The following is a 19,609-nucleotide window of genomic DNA, read 5'->3' on the forward strand; positions in this document are numbered from 1 at the left end:
AGTGGGGTGTAGGGAAACAAGCTCACTCCAGACTGAATATTGAAAACATCAGACAAAACGCAAAACCTCTATACAAATCGTGGAAAGGGAGAACAGATGAGAAACAGGACAGACTTTTAACAGATCTCTACATACAACTCTCAAGCAACTCACTGCAGTGAGTTCAGGAAAATGAGGCGGACTGTTCCCAAATACAGAATCAGTGACCACAAACTGGGAACAACAAAGCACAATGCAAACCCAAAGAGCAATGACTGTGCAACCACCATGAGAAAAGAAACTGAAATGGAAAGATATTTTCTACTCCAGTGTCCACAATATGAAGTAATATACCAGTGATATTTTCTTGAGTTACCAGAAATAAATACATAAAAATAATAAATAACACTTGGCGCTGAAGCAAATGAAAAAAAGCTCTCATACTAGGGGAAATAAGATGAAAGGAGAAATAGTGTAATATAATTTGCCATCAAATTAGACCTATTAATGGCAAATGGCTACAAGGGAATAAAACCCAAATATTGCTGTGATGATCTATCCTGGGAAGATGCTGAATTACCTCTGCCAGAGACCTCAGTTGCCTGGGTTTTTCTACACGTTGCCAGCACTGCTATGTCTTGTCATCCCAGCAGATCATTCTGATTATGAATTTGCTGGAGGAGGAAAGGGGGCTGCTAGGGTGCAGAAGGAGCAGTGTTTCTGCAGCGGGGAGGGGGATGCTGTTCAGCTGTACAAGGAGTGGGGGGCAGGGGGCGCGTGGGGCCAGGGATAGGCCACTCAGCAGTAGGTTACATAGCAAACCGCCCCTGACTCAGCAATGGAGCATCCTTGTCAGAGGGACAAAGGGATCCGGATCATCCAAGCCCCGCACAGGGCACATCCTGGCCGCCCGGCTCTCAGCTTAACACACATTAGTGACTTGATAGGGCGTGTGGGGGGCAGTGGCTCCCACCCAGCTGTGTACATGGGGGGCAAAGCCGCTGTGGCGGGGGGAGGCAGAGTCTGCCCAGCTGTGGAGGAGGGGGGGGGTGACAGCAGAGATGCTGGGGCGCGGGGGAGGCAGAGCTGTGGGGGAACTGCCGTGTTGCGGGAGGCAGGGTCGCTTTGGCGGGTGATCAGAGGCTCCTCAGCTGCGATCGGGGTCGGGGGGCGCTGGACCCCCCCGGACAGGGTCGCGGTCCCGCCGCCTGCAGCCCCCGGGCGCGGTCCGGAGCGCCGCAGCCCCGCCCCGCACTGGCCGGCCGGCCGGGGGAGGTGCCTGCTGGCCGGGCCCCTGCGCGACGGGGCGGGCACTGGGCGGAGCCGGGCGGGCTGGCCGGGCTCTGCCCGCGGCGCTCGCTGCCCTGTGGCGCGGGGGACGCTCCCCGTTGGCGGCTCGGCTCAGCCCGGCTCGGCGGCGCCATGAGCGGGGCGGCGGCCGGGAAGAGCGAGAAGCGGGACGAGGCTCAGGCGCTGGCCCGCAGCTGCGCGGGGAGACCCGACTTCCAGCCCTGCGCCGGGCGCTCGCTCTGCGCCACCCACAGCCACGGCCGCTGCTTCCGCCTGCACTGGTGCTGCCACCTGGGCTGGTGCCACTGTGAGTGCGAGGGCCGGGTCGGAGCTGGGGGGGAGTTGGCCGGCGCGGGGCCGGGGGGGCCGGGGTCGGAGCTGGGCGGGGGCGCGGGGCTGGGTCGGAGCTGGGGGGGGGAGTTGGCCGGCGCGGGGCCGGGGGGGCCGGGGTCGGAGCTGGGCGGGGGGGCAGTTGGCCGGCCCGGGGCCGGGTCGGAGCTGGAACTAAGGGGGGGGGTGCGGCCGCGCCCCCTGCTTGAAGCAGTTCCTGTCAGATGCAGGGTTTACAGTTTGGTTCAATGGCGCTCAGCATCACCACCGTACAAATTGTTCCAGCGCCATTGGCGGGGGTGAGAGCGTGGCTGGCGTGGGGCTGGTTGGGGGCTAGAGCGGTGCTGTCACGGGGGGGTGTTGGCCAGGGAGGGGGCTGTCCCGGGGGGGGAGTGTTGGCCAGGGAGGGGGCTGTCCCGGGGGGGGGAGTGTTGGCCAGGGAGGGGGCTGTCCCGGGGGGGGGAGTGTTGGCCAGGGAGGGGGCTGTCCCGGGGGGGGGAGTGTTGGCCAGGGAGGGGGCTGTCCCGGGGGGGGGAGTGTTGGCCAGGGAGGGGGCTGTCCCGGGGGGGGGAGTGTTGGCCAGGGAGGGGGCTGTCCCGGGGGGCAGTGTTGGCCAGGGAGGGGGCTGTCCCGGGGGGGGGAGTGTTGGCCAGGGAGGGGGCTGTCCCGGGGGGGGGAGTGTTGGCCAGGGAGGGGGCTGTCCCGGGGGGGGGAGTGTTGGCCAGGGAGGGGGCTGTCCCGGGGGGCAGTGTTGGCCAGGGAGGAAGCCAGAGTGGTGCTGGCTTGGGGGAAAGGGGTTGTTTGGTTTGAAGCGGGGCTGTCATGAGGTTAGCCAGGGATGGGGCCATGGCTAGAGCGGGGATGGTATGGGGCAGCGGAGATGGTTGACTGGGGAAGGGGGCTGGGACTGGAGTAGAGCAGGGGTGGGGTTGGGCTGGGCTCAGAGTGGGGCTGGGGAGGGGGTCAGGGCTGGCACAGGGTGGGAGTTGGCTAGTGCAGGGTCAGAGCTATGGGCACCGGGGTGAGGCACTGCGCTTGGGCTGGGGATGCATTCAGTGCCCTTGACCGTGGTGCTGATCCAGGCAGAGGAGGCTGAGGAGGTAGATATTGGCTGTGCCCCACTCCAGGAACGGCTTTGTGCCCTTCCCTGATGTGGCTGAGCCTGCTCAGCCCCGGTGGTGGCCATGAGTGAAAAAGTGGTTGCTGGACTGTGGTCCTTATCCTTTCTTCACCATGGTACTGTGCGAGTGATGGCCCAGGGTGGTGCTTGTGTGCTCCGGACAAGGACTTTAGGCCAGCCACTGAAGACCCTGATCAGAGAATCGAGCCTAGATTTTAAAACTGAGCCTCGTGCAGACTCGGACTGAGATGTGCAAGTCAGTCAGTGTGGTGTGTGCAGAGGGAGGGAATTAGGGTAGCCATCCCTCTGCTGAAAGCTTGGGGAGCAAGCAGCATACCCCTACAGCTGTCCCTCTTCTTTGTATCATGTGCTCCGCCTGCTTCAATCTGCTTCAACAACTGCCTTTGTCAATTCACTGTTTGAATTCAGCAGTTGAAAACTGGAAATAACATTTTTTTAAGGGTGAATGTAATTAACCAGTAGAACAGATTTCTTAGAGGCGTGTAAATTCTCCATCATTTTGAGTCCTTAAATCAAGGCTGGGTGTCTTTCTAAAAAACATGCTGTACTTCGAAAGTGGATTGTTGGTCTGGATGTAGGAATTGTGGGGTAAAATTCTATGGCTAGTGGAGGTTGGACTTCTAGTCTTAAAATTCATTAAATGTACAAATACTTATACAGTGCAAGCATCAATCAGTGAGGCTTAGAGTCATAGTACATCACTGCTGAGTGTTTGTGATATTTAAGGATCTCCACCTTAACTTGATATAAGATGGGAATTAAGACCAAATAAATGCTTTCCATAGTTAGGTGTCCAGAAATGAACACCTTGGTTTGAACTTACTCATGCATTCTTTAATTGTAAAGTATTAATAATTTTATTTTATAAATGTAAAGTTTTTGGTATTCCAAGGATAAATTTGGGGGGAATTGCATTTTGAAGTATGGTAATGAGGAGACATTCTGTCAGTAACACCAACTATATAGAAGAAAGTGGATAACATTTGCATTATATTACTTTTTTGCACTTTCTCTCACATTTTGACTGGTGTAGTTAGTGAGTTTTTCAGTATAATTTGCATCTGTCTGAGGCTGGTCAAAAAGTAAATTTTATCAGTATGCCAGGGCCATTTATTTATTTTTTTTAACTTGGGGCAAAGTTACAATAAAAAGTTAACATTACTTATGAAGGCTCAGGTTAATGTTCCAAGAACCTGGCTAAAGATTTTGGTTTGCTGACTGGGGAGCCCTCTTCCTCTGAGTATGATAGAAAGGGAGACCAAGTTTGTCAAAACCTATACTCTACTTGGTGCATCTCTTGGGTATGTAAGTGGTGTGAAAACTTTTCTATTACAAGGACAGTCCATATTTTACCACAGTATGTTAGGAGGAGGGGGTGGGTCACACATGTGCAATAATGTGCAATAGAGTTTAGCAGCTGCTAATAAAAATAATTAATAAAATGTTCTCTGTAAAGTGCAGTTTGATTTTATTGGTGCATTAAGTAAGCAGGTCAGAGACTCTCTAGCATAGGCGCCAACTTTTTCTAGCGCCGGTGAGTGCTCAACCCCCAGCCCCACTCCATCTCTGCCCTGCCCCCTCTTGCCCCTGCCCCACCCCCAGTCCAACCCTTCCCCCAAAGTCCCCACCCCAACTCTGCCTCCTCTGTGCCCCATTGAAATCCTTCCCCAAATCCCCACCCTGGCCCCGCCTCTTCCCCGAGAGCACCACGTTCTCCCTCCTCCCCCCTCCCTCCCAGTGCTTGCTGCCACAAAACAGCTGTTTTGCGGCGGCAAGTGCTGGGAGCTAGGGGGAAAAGCAGAGCCGTGGGGTGCTCAGGGGAGGAGGCAGAATGGAGGCGGAGGTGAGCTAGGGCAGGGCGGGGAGCTGCACCCACCAATTTTTCCCCGTGGGTGCGCCAGCCCCAGAGCACCCATGGAGTCGGCACCTATGATCTCTAGAAAATTGGCATTTTGTCATAAAATGAATCTCACTAATAATTTCCTTCCCAGAGCATTTAATTCCTGGACATAACCATCACATATGCAAGCACATTTCCCCGCAACCCCTCCAGTCAAGCACATCTCTAGTAGCAAAAAATATGATGGATCTTAACTGGAGTCATCATCAGAGCCGCACAAAGGTTTTGGGAACCTGGGACAAAATGTGAAACTGAGGGCCCCTCACCCTTCAAAAAAAAACGTTACCATGGAGATGAAAGAGTTTAAGAAGAGGGGAGGAGAATGAGGGGCACAGAGTAGGCCCAGGTCTGTGGGGTTGCTTCCCTCCCTGCTGGGATGGGAGGCCAAGGAGAGTAAGGGCGGGTCAGAGAGGACCGAGGCCTGTGAAGATGCTGCCTGTCCTACTGGAATGGTGGGTCTCTGCCTTGTATGTGGCCAGGGGCTGCTCTTGGTCCTGTCTTTCCTTGAGCTCCAGCTCCACTGCTGGTGGGAATGGTATTCCTGACTCTACTTCCACATCCAGGCTCTTGGCTTGGCAGATTGCCTCGGGACCTGGTGTGATGAAGCCAGTGGTTGCAATGGTGGGATCTGGGCCAAATGTGAGTGGCGCTGCAATCTGTGACCCTGTGCGTCAGATCGCAATGCCTCTGGCTCAAATTTAGCCTAGAGATCCCTTTGTCATTTTGGGGGGCAGGTGCAAACTGCCTCTTTTGCCCCACTCCAGGTGGTCCTGGTTACTATTTGTTTATCGTGAGCCAGAAAAGTTGCTTTCCCAGTTCTGTTTTTTGATACTTTCAGCCAGCCTTGCAAATAGATTGTTTTCCGTCTACAGAAAATACAATATGTTAATGTCCCAGCTTATGCTATTAAAGGAAGCTTTTGTGTTTTACAGGAAGATTCACTGTAGTTTTCCTTTATCTTACAGCTTCTTTACCTTTTTTCTTTGTATTTTTGTATAAATGCATTTTTAAAGATTCTTCTTCCTCCTAAAATACTAATGGGATCAGTCTATTGATCATAGTAAAACTGTTTCTCTTTATGAGACTCTGCCCAATCAAAATAACATTGCTGGTTTTCAGACTGTTTTTTCTTACAATGGTTGTGCCCATGAAGGTTGATAAATTGCAGCATAAAACACTTGGCATTTTATCTCTAGCACTGTTCAAGCTGCAGGTTTTGTGTAAAGGGAGGAGCAAAAAGTGACAATCCTGAAAAGTATATATGATGGCTCAAGAAAGTGGAAGTCTTTCTTAAACAAAATTTAAATTTAAAATTTAGTTTTGGAAATCTAGATGTATCACTTTTGATGAACAATACTTTTATTTTTCTGACTGTATAGTTGTTATACACGTGCAATCATTATTATACAGTTCCTCTCTCTTGGTATTTTCCATTTCTTCCTTCTGGTCTCAAGTGAGCCTATTCCATTTTATACTATATCAATGTTATTGACATTGGGTGGGGGAGTGAGCCAAGGTTTTGAGGTTCTTAATCTCCCTTCTGACCTGCTCTTGATTTTGGAAACTCAGTATCATCCTTCATATTAAGTATAACCAAACACCGTTCTGGAATAAGTCTGTGTATAGGTTTCCTTGACTATAGCCCCAAGGAATAATTTTTGACTAATTTGTGCAGGTTTGTTTGCAGTCACAATATTCCTATTACTGATCTTGGCTAGTGGAATTGACCTTTTGCTAAATGTGACAAGTGTTCTTCAGTAGAGCTGGCCACATTTTTTTTGGTGAATAGTAAATTTGCTGAAATATGCAGTTTCAAGGTGCCCAAAGCTTATTTGCAGATTTGGCAAAGAGTTTCAGCCAAAGAAAAAAACGAGGACTTTTTTCGAAAACGTCAAAAGAAGATTGTACATCGTCAAAACGAACCATTTCAACATTTTGTTTTGAAAACGCTGATTCGAATCAACCTGAACAAAATTTTTTTGGTTTTCATTTTGGCAAGAAAAACAAAAGAAAATGAGTTTGGGTTCCAAACAAACCAAGTCTTGTTTTTTTTGGGGGGGGAGGTGGGAGTGGTTGGCCATCAAACCAAAACATTAATTATTTGTGCAGTTGTGTATCATCCTCTTCTAGCCTAGCTTCCCCCTTCATGATTTTTCAAGTCTTTTCCAATCTAGTTAATATTTTCACTTGCTTTGAATGAATGCTTCACCTTTTCCTGTCTATAATTCTGCTTATTAGATTTCTTTTTTTCCTCTGGAGTAGGAATACTTTTTATATTTAGTGGTATTTTAACACTGCTATGTGAAAATAGAGTTTTGAGCACTTTTGGGTTGGGAATATAAGAACAACCATACTGGGTCCATCTAGCCCAGTATCCTGTCTTCTGACAGTGCCAATGCCAGATGCCCCAGAGGGAATGAACAGAACAGGTTAATCATCAAGTGATCCATTCCCTGTTGTTGCGAAGGAACTTAGGTGTAGCCAGTCATGTCACAGCTTGGCAATAACATGGTTCTCTCTTTACAAAGAGCGAGTGAATCCCATTTCAAACTCTCTCTGATCCAGACACTGTTTTGGAGGCAAGGGAGGCCAAACTCTCCCACCAAACTAAGAAGTTTTTGTTTATTTCAGTTGGCCAAGCTATTGACTGAAGCATAGTAGTATGTAATCGTCCAATTACTGAGTGTATCACAATGTGTACACACGTAGGGGGCAAATTGAGGTTGCACAGGCAACCTTAATTCTGGTATTTCCTCACTTTGAGTGCTTGACTTTGCAACTTTAACATAGTAATTTTTGTCTGTAAGTTCCTAACTTTTTACAAATGCAAACTGAAAAGACAATTCCGTCATGTGGAACCATATTAGTTCCTATACGGGTCATTGGCAGGGTTGCGACCTTTAGAGGTATAGCACAGATCTCTGCCACTTTAGTTAATAGGTTAACTGATAGCAGTAGTAAGCTGTTATGCTCTAAGTGGCCCTCCCACTAGAGGATGAAGGTACATTTTTGCCACAGGGTTACACAGCTATATGCTGACAACAGAGGGAATAGTAAGAGTTTGGGATAGTGGGTTAAATTCTAGATTCTGGAAGAAAGTGTTCTCTAGTGGTTGTAGCCTTTTTGCCTATGCCCTGCTCTCCTGCAACACTGCCTCTCCCCCGGGTCCTGATCCTGCCCTATCTTCCTTGCTCCTATCCACACCTTCCCCCAAACCCATCTCCATCCCTTAGCGTGTCTGAGTACCAGCAAAGTGGGCACTGAAAGAGAGATGTTCTCCCTGCTCTGTTTCTGTCCGGTGCCACAGTGGTCCCTGGCAGCCAGGAGGAGCAGTTGCAGGAAATGTCCTGCTCAGCCCTTGCAGCTCTGGAATGGTGCATGCACAGTCACTCTGTGGAGATCATATGTGTTCAGTCCAGTCAGCACACAGGAGCTGTGTGACGATGGAACATGCTCAGTGCAGATGGAATCTTCTGAGAATTTAGCTGTCAGCCTTTAACAAACCTCTACTGAGCATGTGCAAACTGTTTTTGGTTGTGGTTTTTTTGAGGGTTTATAATTGGCAAAATTCAGATGGATTTTCACACGGATGGCAAAAGGCACAGCTTCAAAGCATGGAAGTGCTAGAATTTCTCCATGAAACAGTTGTGAGAGTTTTTTAACATGAGGAAAACATTGCCCTCTTACATTGTTTTCAGAAACAGCTGAACCGTTTTTGCTGAAATGTTAAATAAATAAACCAGAGGCAACCTGGTATGGTAAAGTTTGGCAAAGTTGTAAACAACTGAAAGCAGGGATATATAATGGCAAATGTTGGGTAACTGTAACTTGAGTTGCCTGTGAAAAAGACTTCTTCAAGAACTCATTGCCAAAGATGTTTCAGCTGCAAGGGAGATATTTCCCACTTTGTTCCCGCTTTAGTTTGTGCTGGATAAAGATCTTTAGAGTAACCAAACATTTTTGTACATAATTTGTCATAATTTATAATCTCATTTTTTATAGCAATAATCAAATATTTTTGCTGCTCTTCTTTTAAATACTAAAGAGATTTTGAAATTTATTTCCCTTTTCAAACAATCCCCATTACACACACACTTTCTGGTGTTTAATTTCTTGAAAACTGGGTCCAATTTGACTTTTCCCCGGATCTTTCTCATGCCATTTTCAGTGCTAAGAATTTGTCTTTGTATACTGCTTTAGCAGCACAAAGGGACTTGAGCTATAAAAAGAGTGAGGGGGGACAACAAAAATAAGGCTTATAATGGAAAGCTGCCTAAGTCTTTAAATATAGGGCTCACTTCTGTGACAAGATACAGTTGGTAATAATCCTTCATTAGTAAGCTACACATTATGACTTAAAAGATCCCTTCCATATCTGATTTCTGTGTCTGTTAAACTTGCCAGGTGAGCAGAAGTTGTTCCTGCATAGCGAATGTATGTAGGAAATATAGATCTCCCTAACATTGAATATCTTAGACTCATAGACTTTAGGGTCAGAAGAGACCAGTATGATCATCTAGTCTGACCTCCTTCACAAAGCAGGCCACAGAACCCTACCCATCCACTTCTATAACAAAAGTGGATGGGTAGGGTTCTGTGGCCTGCTTTGTGCAGGAGGTCAGACTAGGTGATCATATTGGTCCCTTCTGACCCTAAAGTCTATGAGTCTAAGATATCTTTTCCCTGTCTGTATGTTTAAAGACTGATTGTCACCTCTTCTCTTCTGATAAACTAAGTAGACGCATAAGTTTAAGGCTAGACAAGCCCAATATGATCATGTAGTCCAGGGGTTGGCAACCTTTCAGAAGTGGTGTGCCGAGTCTTTATTTATTCACTCTAATTTAAGGTTTCACGTGCCAGTCATACATTTTAACGTTTTTAGAAGGTCTCTTTCTGTAAGTCTATATCATATAACTAAACTATTGTTGTATGTAAAGTAAACAAGGTTTTCAAAATGTTTAAGAAGCTTCATTTAAAATTAAATTAAAAGCTGATCTTGCATTGCCAGCCTGCTCAGCTCACTGCCAGCCTGGGATTCTGTTCACCTAGGCTAGCAGCAGGCTGAGCGGGGCCTGCAGCCAGGACACCGACTGGCAAGGGGCTGGCAGCCGGCACTCCAGACCTTGAGCGGAGGGTCAGCGTTCAGGGCTGAGGGCTGTGTATGTGGGGGGGGGTCAGGGTAGAAGGCTGGGTGTGGGGGGGGGGTTCAGAGGTCAGGGCAGACAGCTGGGGTGTGTGGAGGGTGTAAGGCAGAAGGCTGGGTGTGTGTGGGGATTCGGGGGTCAGAACAGAAGGCTGGGTGTGTGGGGGGGTTCAGGGCAGAAGGCTGGGTGTGTGTGGGGGTTCAGGGATCAGGGCAGAGGGATGGGGGCTGTGGGGGTGCAGGGCAGAGGGCAGTGGGGATTCAGGGTCAGGGCAGTGGGGGGTGTAGTGCAGAACGCTGGGTGTGTGGGGGGTTCAAGGGTCAGGGAAGAGGGCTGGGGTGTGTGGGGGGTGTAGGGCAGAAGGCTGGGGTGTGTGGGGGTTCAGGGGTAAGGGCAGAGGGCTGGAGCATGTGGGGGGTGCAGGGCAGAGGGCTGGGTGTGTGTGGGGTTTCAAGGGTCAGGGCAGAGGGCTGGAGGTGTGTGTGGGGTTCAGGGTTCAGGGCAGAAGGCTGAGGGTGTGTGTGAGGTGCAGGGGTCAGGGCAGAGGGCTGGGGTGCTCGGCTCATGGGTGTGCTTCTAGCCCCCTGCCCTGAGCGGCTCATGGCTGGGGGCTGGAAGGGATATGCCCAATTCCATCCCCTTCCCCAAGGCCCCATCCCTACCTCTTCTCTGCCTCCTCTACAGAGCAGCCAGCATGCTGCCACTCTTCCTCCTCCCCCTCCCCCTCGCAAGGGCCATCAGCTGATTGGCGCAGGGAAGGAGAGGAGGAGGGGCAGGAAAGCAGCACACTGGGGGAAGAAGCGGGGGAGGGGAGAAGCTTGGCTGCTGCAGGACCGAGCTTCTGCCTCCTGCCCCGCAGGGAAGAGCGATGGGCGGGGGGGCTGAGCGGGGCTGGGGACCGGGTCCGCGGCAGGCAGCAGCATGCCACTCAATATTGGCTTGCGTGCCGTGTTTGGCACGCATACCGTAGGTTGCCGACCCCTGATGTAGTTTGACCACCTGCATAATGCAGGCTGTAGAATTTCACCCAGTGAATTCTTGCATCAAGATAATAATGTGTAGTTGAACTAGAGCATCTCTTTTAGACTTCAGATAATGGGAGAATCCACCACATCCCTTGATGAATTGTTTCAATATCTAATTACTCTCCCTGTTAAAATTGTACATTTTATTTCTGACATGCACAAGGTTGGTGAGATAATATCTTTTATGGGACCAATTTCTGGCCATTTTATTTTATTTCTAGTCTGAATTTGTCTAAATTCAGTTTTAAAGCCATTGAATTTGTTTGGGTCTTTGTCTACCATATTAAAGAGTCCCCTACGATCAGAAATCTTCCCATGTAGATACTTATTCACCATGATCATGTACTTTGTGCAAAGAAGAATTCACATGATAAACTGGATTAAATTGGATTTGAAAATTAAGATGGTGTATCTGGATGTAATGGTGCAGAAACACCTAGATGCTAGGGTGAAGAATGCTATATAAAGCCTGTAAGAAATAGAAAAGAGGAGTTTTTACCAGTTAATATCATAAAAATGTTTGTAAAGACAACTTGATGCCTAGAGTAGCATAAAGGTTGCTTCTCTCCCCATATTAATGGCCTTTCATCTCATTTTGAATAGTTATTGTAACTTAATTTTACCAAAGAGAATAAAAATGAAACAGAATGACATCTTATTTCTATTCTCATATACAACTCTAAGGGCTACTACTAGATGTCTACTGTTCCTACTGTACTACTTTTGATATTGGTATACCATTTTAGATCTAGAACACATCTGTTAGTTGCTTTGAAAGTTTAGTCGCAAAATCACAATATGAACAAAATATTAAATCTGTATAGCTGCAAGATGGCCCATATATGCAGAATTTATCAGACTGTGGAGAAACATTGATAGGTTTAAAAGAACCTTCTGCATTGAGTTTTGATATCTTAAATTTGAATTTGGGTAATTGTAAATATGTTTACAAAAATCTTAATATTGCTTTGTAGGAATAGGCAAAAAGCAGGCTTTAAATTCAAGTTACCCACTGCAAAGTCAAATGCCTATTGCAAGGTTAATTCTTCTGTCAGCTACAGTATTGAATACAAATTGTTACTCACTTTTCTCCAAAGTTCCTAAGAAAGGGAGAATTATACACCAAAACATTTCCCACCAGATGAAAACTATTAGTTACTCTGTATGAAGGTGAAACTGCATCACCTGCTGTCTCCTGCCTTTGAGAAGCTCAGGCTCACAGAGAGTGTCCCTGTGCCCTAAAGTCAATGGCCTGGTGGTCTTTAAGAGCCCTGGGAAAACTATTCATCTCATATATAACTGTGACCAAAAGGCTAAGTGAGTGTTTTCGTGGGTCCAGATCGAGACTTCCCATAGGTTTCTTGTTGGACAATATATGGAGCTGTGGATATTTCAGGTGGGAACTTGCACTGCCAAAGGAAAAATGCAGTAAGATTGTTTCCCCTTAGCGGATGTCAGTTTTCCATATTCTGGAACAAATTTCTAAAACTCCCTGGAGAATTAGAGTATTAATTGAAGAAGATATTCACTCTTGAGTCCATGCTTCTAATCAGAGCTCAAAATTCTAATCCTTGATTCCAGCAAGTGACATTGTGCCACCACTCTTGTAGTGGAATGAGTGATAGGCATTGTTGTACTTGGAGTACAGATGGGGTACAACACTCCCCCTTCTGGAATGAACAGATTTGGTACTTTCGAGCTATTTGAGGGTTCCCCCATCAGGCTCACTTGAGGAGTATAAACCCAAGAGCGCGTGATTTCAGTGCAACCTGAACTAAGTTCCCTCTAAGCTGCATGGCCGCGCAGCAAGCTATCAAGGGCTGCGCAGATGGGGAGAGGCGCCTCTCCCCCAGTCCCGGCCCCGGAACTGCCGCGTCCTGGGAGAGGCTCCTCTGCCCAAGCTCCGGAGCTGCCTGCACCCCAAACCCCTCATTCCTGGCCCCATCCCAGAGCCCGCACCCCCAGCCAGAGCCCTCACCCCCCTGCATCCCAAACCTCTGCCCCAGTCCTGAGCCCCCTCCCACACTCTGAACCCTTCAGCCCCACCACTGCCACAGATCACCTCTATATTGGTGCACATAGCATTCATTGTGCACATGGATGTAAAAGATTAGAGGGAACATTGATCCTGAAGCATCCTGAGTCTTGTCGGCTCAGCTGGATGTTTTGAGGCTGTTAAACTGCATCTCTAGGATGTATCATAATGGCAGGCCTATGCCAGAGTGATCTGCACTGACAGGCTCACATGGGAGTTTTGAGGCTAGCACCCTGAAGGCTTGTGCCCTCAAGGCTTTCAAAGCTGGCACTGTGTTAGACTTACTGGACGCACTGTGGACAGCTTTCAGGAGCTCCCCACAGAACCTGAACACCCATGGCAGTAGCTGATCCCAGAACTCATTGTTCTCCCCAAGCCACCACCAAACAGAGTTGGGTTTGTCCATGAGGGATTATTTCTTAAAACATTTATATTTTATTTCCTGCTCATTTACATATGCTGACTTGCAGGCTTGTATCAGTACAATCTTGTGATTTAGCAGAAATATACAAATGACTTGGTAAGACACACCAGCATTTTATTTTTTCTTGGAGATAAAAGTAAAATAAACTTTAACTGTGTAATTCTGAAGGTGTGTATTTCAGGCTCCATTGTTGTTTCTACTACATATTGTGAGTTTATATACATTAATCTAAAAAATTGCTGCTAATGTATCTGTTTTCAGGTAGTCTAGAAAATATGCCCCCCCCTCCCCATGTTGTAGTATTTATGCATTTTAAATCTTTTTTTATGTTTTTACTGATAGTTACTGATAACTAAGTAAATTTGGAATACATACCAGATGTCCCTTCATGAAGTTTTGCCAGTATTCCATTCAGTATGTTAGCGTACTCACATATTAAGTACATACTCTTTCTCTGCCTCCCCACACACCCAAAGCCAGTCTGAGTGTGGCAGCTAGGGATTGTTTTTAGTGTATCTGTTCTTTAGTTTAGGCAATTTAAAAGGTGTTATATATGCTTGATTTATATAAGATTCCAGCAGTGTCATCTGTCTGTCACTCTGAAATCTGAAATGTCTGATTCAGTGTGAAGCGATGGAAACAGCTACAAGCATGGCTGAGAGCTCTTTTTGTTCAGCATATTCAAGTTCAGTCATCACTGAGATTGGCTGTCTATCATCCCATTTTTAAGTTTTCAGCCATTTTGACTTTATGAGTTATATCTGTGTGGTGTACATTGTACAGCTACAGCAAAGCATATGTTTGTGCCATGTATCTATGCCAATGCCTTGACCATTGGGATATCACCACCCTTACTCTACAGTTAATTTACATGCAGCAGTTTCATTCATTGTATAAGGAAGACTACATGGATTACTTGACCCAACTGCAACAGTTCTTCAAAAACATACATACTACACCACCCGCTGTCATCATCCACACAAATCAACACAAAATTTTGCTCCTAATGTTTTAGCCTCCACAAAGAGGCTGTTGCTTTATCTGATCACTGACTAAACTCCAGTGTAATGTGGACCAATTATAGTTCTTGGTGGATTGTTTGGTTAGCTCAATCTTTGTTTGAAAAAATAGTTTGAGAATATAGCTCCTTGGTCCCAAGGTATGTATAGTTTTTCATCTGCTATTCCAATATGCAAGGAGTGTTTGGATTTCAAAGGACCCACCTTCCATTCAGGCACCAAAATATAAGTAGCCAGATTTTCAGAAGAGCTCTGTATCCACTGTGCTGAGCTCTTCTGAAAATCTGGCAAAAAGTGTCAGAATGGGAGGTTTTGGGTGCTGAGCTCTTGAAAATGTGCCCCCCAGTTTAGACTATAGCTCTTATTTAAGTCTTCGAAGGAATAAAAACCTTGCCCCTGATACGGTGATAGATATAAAGCAGACCCCCACCCCCGCTAGACTAATTTTTCTTCAAGGCTAAAGTTGAAGCCATGATAATTTCTAAAGGCTACGTATTGAAATTCCACTTTATCATCTTGGCAATGTCACTCCCTTGCCCGTTACGACCTTACTCTGCAAACTCTGCCTAAAACTCCTCAGTGGTTCTAAGAGCTTTAGTCCGGCATTTTCTTTAAATGTTTGTACTTTGGCACTGTCCTCCTTTGTGTGTGCTACCACTCTGATTTATTTGTCAGCATACTTGATCATAGTTGAATTTGCATACACCAGCCACGCACACAGACTCTTGTGTAGGCTTCAGTTCTTGTTCAGCAATACAAACAGGCTCAGCTATATAAGGGAGCCTGCTTGCAGGTGGGTGCATGTGAAGTCAAAACTTTCTAAGAAGGTAGGATTGCTTCAATAATACCTGCTTCCCCACTGTGATGAAAGTAGCTCTGCAGACAGCTGGAAATACTCCACAATTACAAGTTGAGTACAATTGTTAGGAAATTGTCTCTCTGAACTTTTTGTCTCTTACAGGCATTGGAAAAGTCCCTGCTGTTACTAGGAATGAAGTTTTAATCAATCTGTTTCAAACTCTGTAGAGTAAATAGAGGCTCTTGGAACTGAGCAATCCATAAAGAAGTAGGTTGATGGCTGCTTTTTAAAAAAAAAAAAACTTATATAATGAGCTGATGCTCTTTGTAGCCTTTCTTGGCTTTTCTGATACTGGCTGAATAAGAACTCTGCTACTGGTGGAGTTTCTGTGAACTCTTTTCAGATTCACATTTAACAAAGACTTTGAATATCTATTGCTCTACGATTTTTAGTTTGAGGCATGGTTTTGTTTTGTTTTCCACTATTTTTGCATTAGTGCCTAAAAACTATATGCTATTTAAATGGACTTGTGTATGTTATTGATACTGCCCTTTATACTGAGCTTGACTTGCCTCACTGAATGCCATTTAAATTGACACTTTTTATGCTAATAGGGTTAACGTAGACTACTTAATTTGAAGGACATTATGTAAAGTCTCTTACTGGAAAGGGTTTGAGAGGTAAAAACAAATATTAAGAAAGGAAAAGTCTGGCGCCACAGAATTGTAGTTTTAAAGTCTTGACAGAATGGGGCTTCAGGTGCCAGTATATTTTTGCTACATGTATACTTACTATTCCATGTCAGATCTTTATGTGTGGTATAAAGACCAGATAGTCTTTGATAGAGTATTTATGCTTTTCTCATAGACTTTAAGGTCAGAAGGGACCATCATGATCATCTAGTCCACAGAACCTCACCCATCCATTCCTGTAATAGACTCATAACCTCTGCCTGAGTTGCTGAAGTCCTCAAATCATGATTTAAAGATTTCAAGTTACAGAGAATCTGCCATTTACACCAGTGTCATGGTATAAACCCCCACTCTGAACCTTAGCGTCCAAAAGATGGGGTACCAGCATGAATTCCTCTAAGCTCAATTACCAGCTTAGAACCTGTAGCGCTGCCACCAACCAGGAATTCCAGTGCCTGGTACCCTCTGGTCCCCCCCAAACCTTGCCCGGGGACCCCCAAGACCCAGACTCTCTGGATCTTAACACAAGGAAAGTAACCCTTTCCCTCACCGTTGCCTCTCCCAGGCTTCCCCTCCCTGGGTTACCCTGGAAGATCACTGTGATTCAAACTCCTTGAATCTTAAACAGAGAGGAAAATTCACCTTCCCCCCTCCTTCTCAATCCCTCTCCCAGACTCTCCCTGAGAGGGAAAGTAATCCTGACACAGAGAGAAATTAACCTTTCTCTCCCCCTTCCCTCCTTTCTCCCCACCAATTCCCTGGTGAATCCAGACCCCGTCCCCTGGGGTCTCACAACAGAAGAAAACCCAAACAATCAGGTTCTTAAACAAGAAAAGCTTGTAATTAAAAAAAAAAACAGTAAAAATTATCTTTGTAAATTTAAAATGGAATAGGTACAGGGTCTTTTAGCTATAGACACTGGGAACACTCTCCCACCTAAGTATACAAGTACAAATTAAAATCCTCCCAGCCAAATACACATTTGCAAATAAAGAAAACAAACATAAGCCTAACTCGCCTTATCACCTAGTACTTACTATTTTGAATCTATAAGTACCTGTATCAGGGAGATTGGAGAGAAACCTGGTTGCACGTCAGGTCACTCTCAGAACCCAGAGAGAACAACCACCAAAATCTAACAGCACACACAAAAACTTCCCTCCCTCAAGATTTGAAAGTATCCTGTCCCCTGATTGGTCCTCTGGTCAGGTGACAGCCAGGCTCACTGATCTTGTTAACCCTTTACAGGCAAAAGAGATATGAAGTACTTCCGTTCTATTAACTCTTACTTATCTGTTTATGACAACCAGTTTAAACCTTCAAGTGACTCATGCCCCTGCTTTAGAGGAAGGTGAAGGCCCCACAGGGTCTTTGCCAATCTGACCGGAGGAAAATTCCTTCCTGACCCAAAACATGGCAATCAGTTAGACCCTGAGCATGTGGGCAAGACCCACCATCCAGACTCCTGGGAAAAAATTCTCTGTAGTAACTCAGAGCCCTCCTCATCTAGAGTCTCATCTCTGGCCATTGGAGATAGTTGCTGCTAGCAGTCACAGATCAGCTGCATACCACTGTAGGCAGTCTCATCATCCCATCCGCTCCGTAAACTTATCAAGCTCAGTCTTGAAGCATGTTAGGTTTTTTTGCCCTAACTGCAAAAAGCTGTTCCAGAACTTCACTCCTCTGATGGTTAGAAACCTTCATCTAATTCCAGGCCTAAACTTGCTGATGGCCAGTTTATATCCATTTGTTCTTGTGTCCACACTGGCACTTAACTTCTTTTTCTCCGTGGTGTTTATCCCTCTGATGGATTTGTAGAGAGCAATCATATCTCCCCTCAGCCTTCTTTTGGTTAGGCTAAATGAGCCAAGCTCTTTGAGTCTCACCTCATAAGTTAGGGTTTCCATTCCTCGGATCATGTTAGTAACCCTTCTGTGTACCTGTTCCAATTTGAATTCATCTTTCTTAAACGTGGGAGACCAGATTTGAACACACTATTCCTGATGAGGTCTCACCACTGCCTTGTGTAACGGCAATAACACTTCCCTGTCTCTACTGGAAATATCTCGCCTGATGCATTCTAGGACTGCATTAGTCTTTTTTCACAGCTGCATCACAATGGTAGCTCATAGTCATCCTGTGATCAACCAATACACCCAGGTCTTTCTCCTCCTCTGTTGCTTCCAACTGATACGTCCCAAATTTATAGCAACAACTCTCATTGTTAATCTCTGAGTGCATGAACTTGCACTTTGCAGTATTAAATTTTATCCCATTTCTATTATTCCAGTTTACAAGGCGATATAGATCTTCTTGTATGATATTCCAGTCCTCCTCCATATTGGCAATACCTCCCAACTTTGTGTCATCTGCAAATTTTATTAGCACACTCCCACTTTTTGTGCCAAAGTCATTAATAAAAATGTTAAATAAGATTGGTCTCAAGACTGATCCTTAAGGAACTCCACTAGTAACCTCCCTCCAGCCTGACAGGTCACCTTTCAGTATGACCTGCTGTAGTTGCTCTTTAAATTAGTTACTTATCCACCTTTCAATCCTGATTTTAATCCCCATCTTCTCCAGTTTAACTAGTAATTTCCCCTGTTATCTTCTAGCTGTTTACACATTGGTGGTTAAATCATTTGTTCTAGTATCTTTCTAGATATCAAAGTTAGACTGACCTGTCTATAATTCCCCAGATCCTCTTTGTTCTCCTTTTCAAAGATAGGTACCATGTTTGCCCTTTTCCAGTCTTGTAGGACCTCTCCCTTCCTCCATGAATCTGAAAGATAATAGCTAATGGTTAAGATTCCTTCAGTATCCTAGGTTGAATTTCATCAGGCCCTGCCAACTTGAATACATTGGACTTATCTAAATATTCTGTTCTTTCCCTATTATGGCTTTCATTCCTTCCACCTTCTTGTTAATATTAATTGTGTTGAGTATCTGATCGCCATTAACCTTTTTAGCAAGGACTGAAGCAAAATGGGCATTAAACACCTCAGCCTTCTTGATGTTATTAGCTCTCCTTCCCCACTAAGTAAAGGGCTAACACTTTTTTTTTGTCTTTCTCTTGCTCCTAAAGCGGGGGTAGTCAATTATTTTTTGTCAAGATCCAAATTTCTTGGTCAAGGTATAGCCAAGGTTCAGACTCCAGAGAAAATAACACAAAAACCTGATGATGATGATAAGTAAATGAGAAGATTTGGGGGTTCATTCAAAAGTGTTTGGCAGTCTGGATTTGTCCTGCAGTCCGCCTGTTAACTGTCCCTGTCCTAAGGTATTTAACGAACCTCTTCCTATTACCTTTTCTGTCCCTTGCTAGGTGTAAGACATTTTGTGCCTTAGCCTTTCTGGTTTTGTCCCCACGTGCTTGTGCTATTCTTTTGTTTTCCTTAGCAATTCATCCATGTTTCCACTTCTTACAGGATTCCTTTTCAGGTCATTAAAGAGCTCCTGATGAAGCCATAATGGCCTCTGGCTGTTCTTTCTGTCTTTCCTTTGGATTGGGATAGTTTGCAGTGGTGCCGTCAATACTGTCTCTTTAAGAAACTGCCATCTCTCCTTGAACTTCTCTGTCGCTTAGATTTTCTTTCCATGGGGTCTAACCTACAAGTTCTTTGAGTTTGCTAAAATCTGCTTTTTTGAAGCCATTTTTCTTCTTCTGCTGTTCTCACTCCTTCCTTTCCTTAAAATCATGAAATCTATCATTTCATGATCACTTTCACCCAAATTGTCTTCCATCTTCAGATTCGCAACCATTTCCTCTCTGTTGGTCAGAATCAAGTCTAAAATGGCTTCCCCCCGATTGCTTCCTCCACTTTCTGAAAC

The 19,609-nt window shown here is 45.7% G+C and overlaps 2 protein-coding genes across 2 annotated transcripts in view; both read left to right on the forward strand.

Annotated features, from left to right (window-relative positions):
* PPP2R3A (protein phosphatase 2 regulatory subunit B''alpha) overlaps nucleotides 1-19,609 on the forward strand; it is a 767,863-nt gene that overhangs the window by 20,235 nt on the left and 728,019 nt on the right. The gene's annotated exons all lie outside the window — the stretch shown is intronic.
* Nucleotides 1,348-19,609, forward strand: part of C8H3orf70 (chromosome 8 C3orf70 homolog) — a 41,352-nt gene continuing 23,090 nt past the window's right edge. Inside the window, exon 1 of the mRNA XM_050965687.1 lies at nucleotides 1,348-1,576. Coding sequence (XP_050821644.1) covers nucleotides 1,402-1,576 — 175 coding nt within the window. The 5' untranslated portion in view covers nucleotides 1,348-1,401. The remainder of the gene's footprint in view (nucleotides 1,577-19,609) is intronic.

Source organism: Gopherus flavomarginatus, chromosome 8 (genome assembly GCF_025201925.1).
Source record: "Gopherus flavomarginatus isolate rGopFla2 chromosome 8, rGopFla2.mat.asm, whole genome shotgun sequence".
NCBI classification, from domain to species: domain Eukaryota; kingdom Metazoa; phylum Chordata; order Testudines; family Testudinidae; genus Gopherus; species Gopherus flavomarginatus.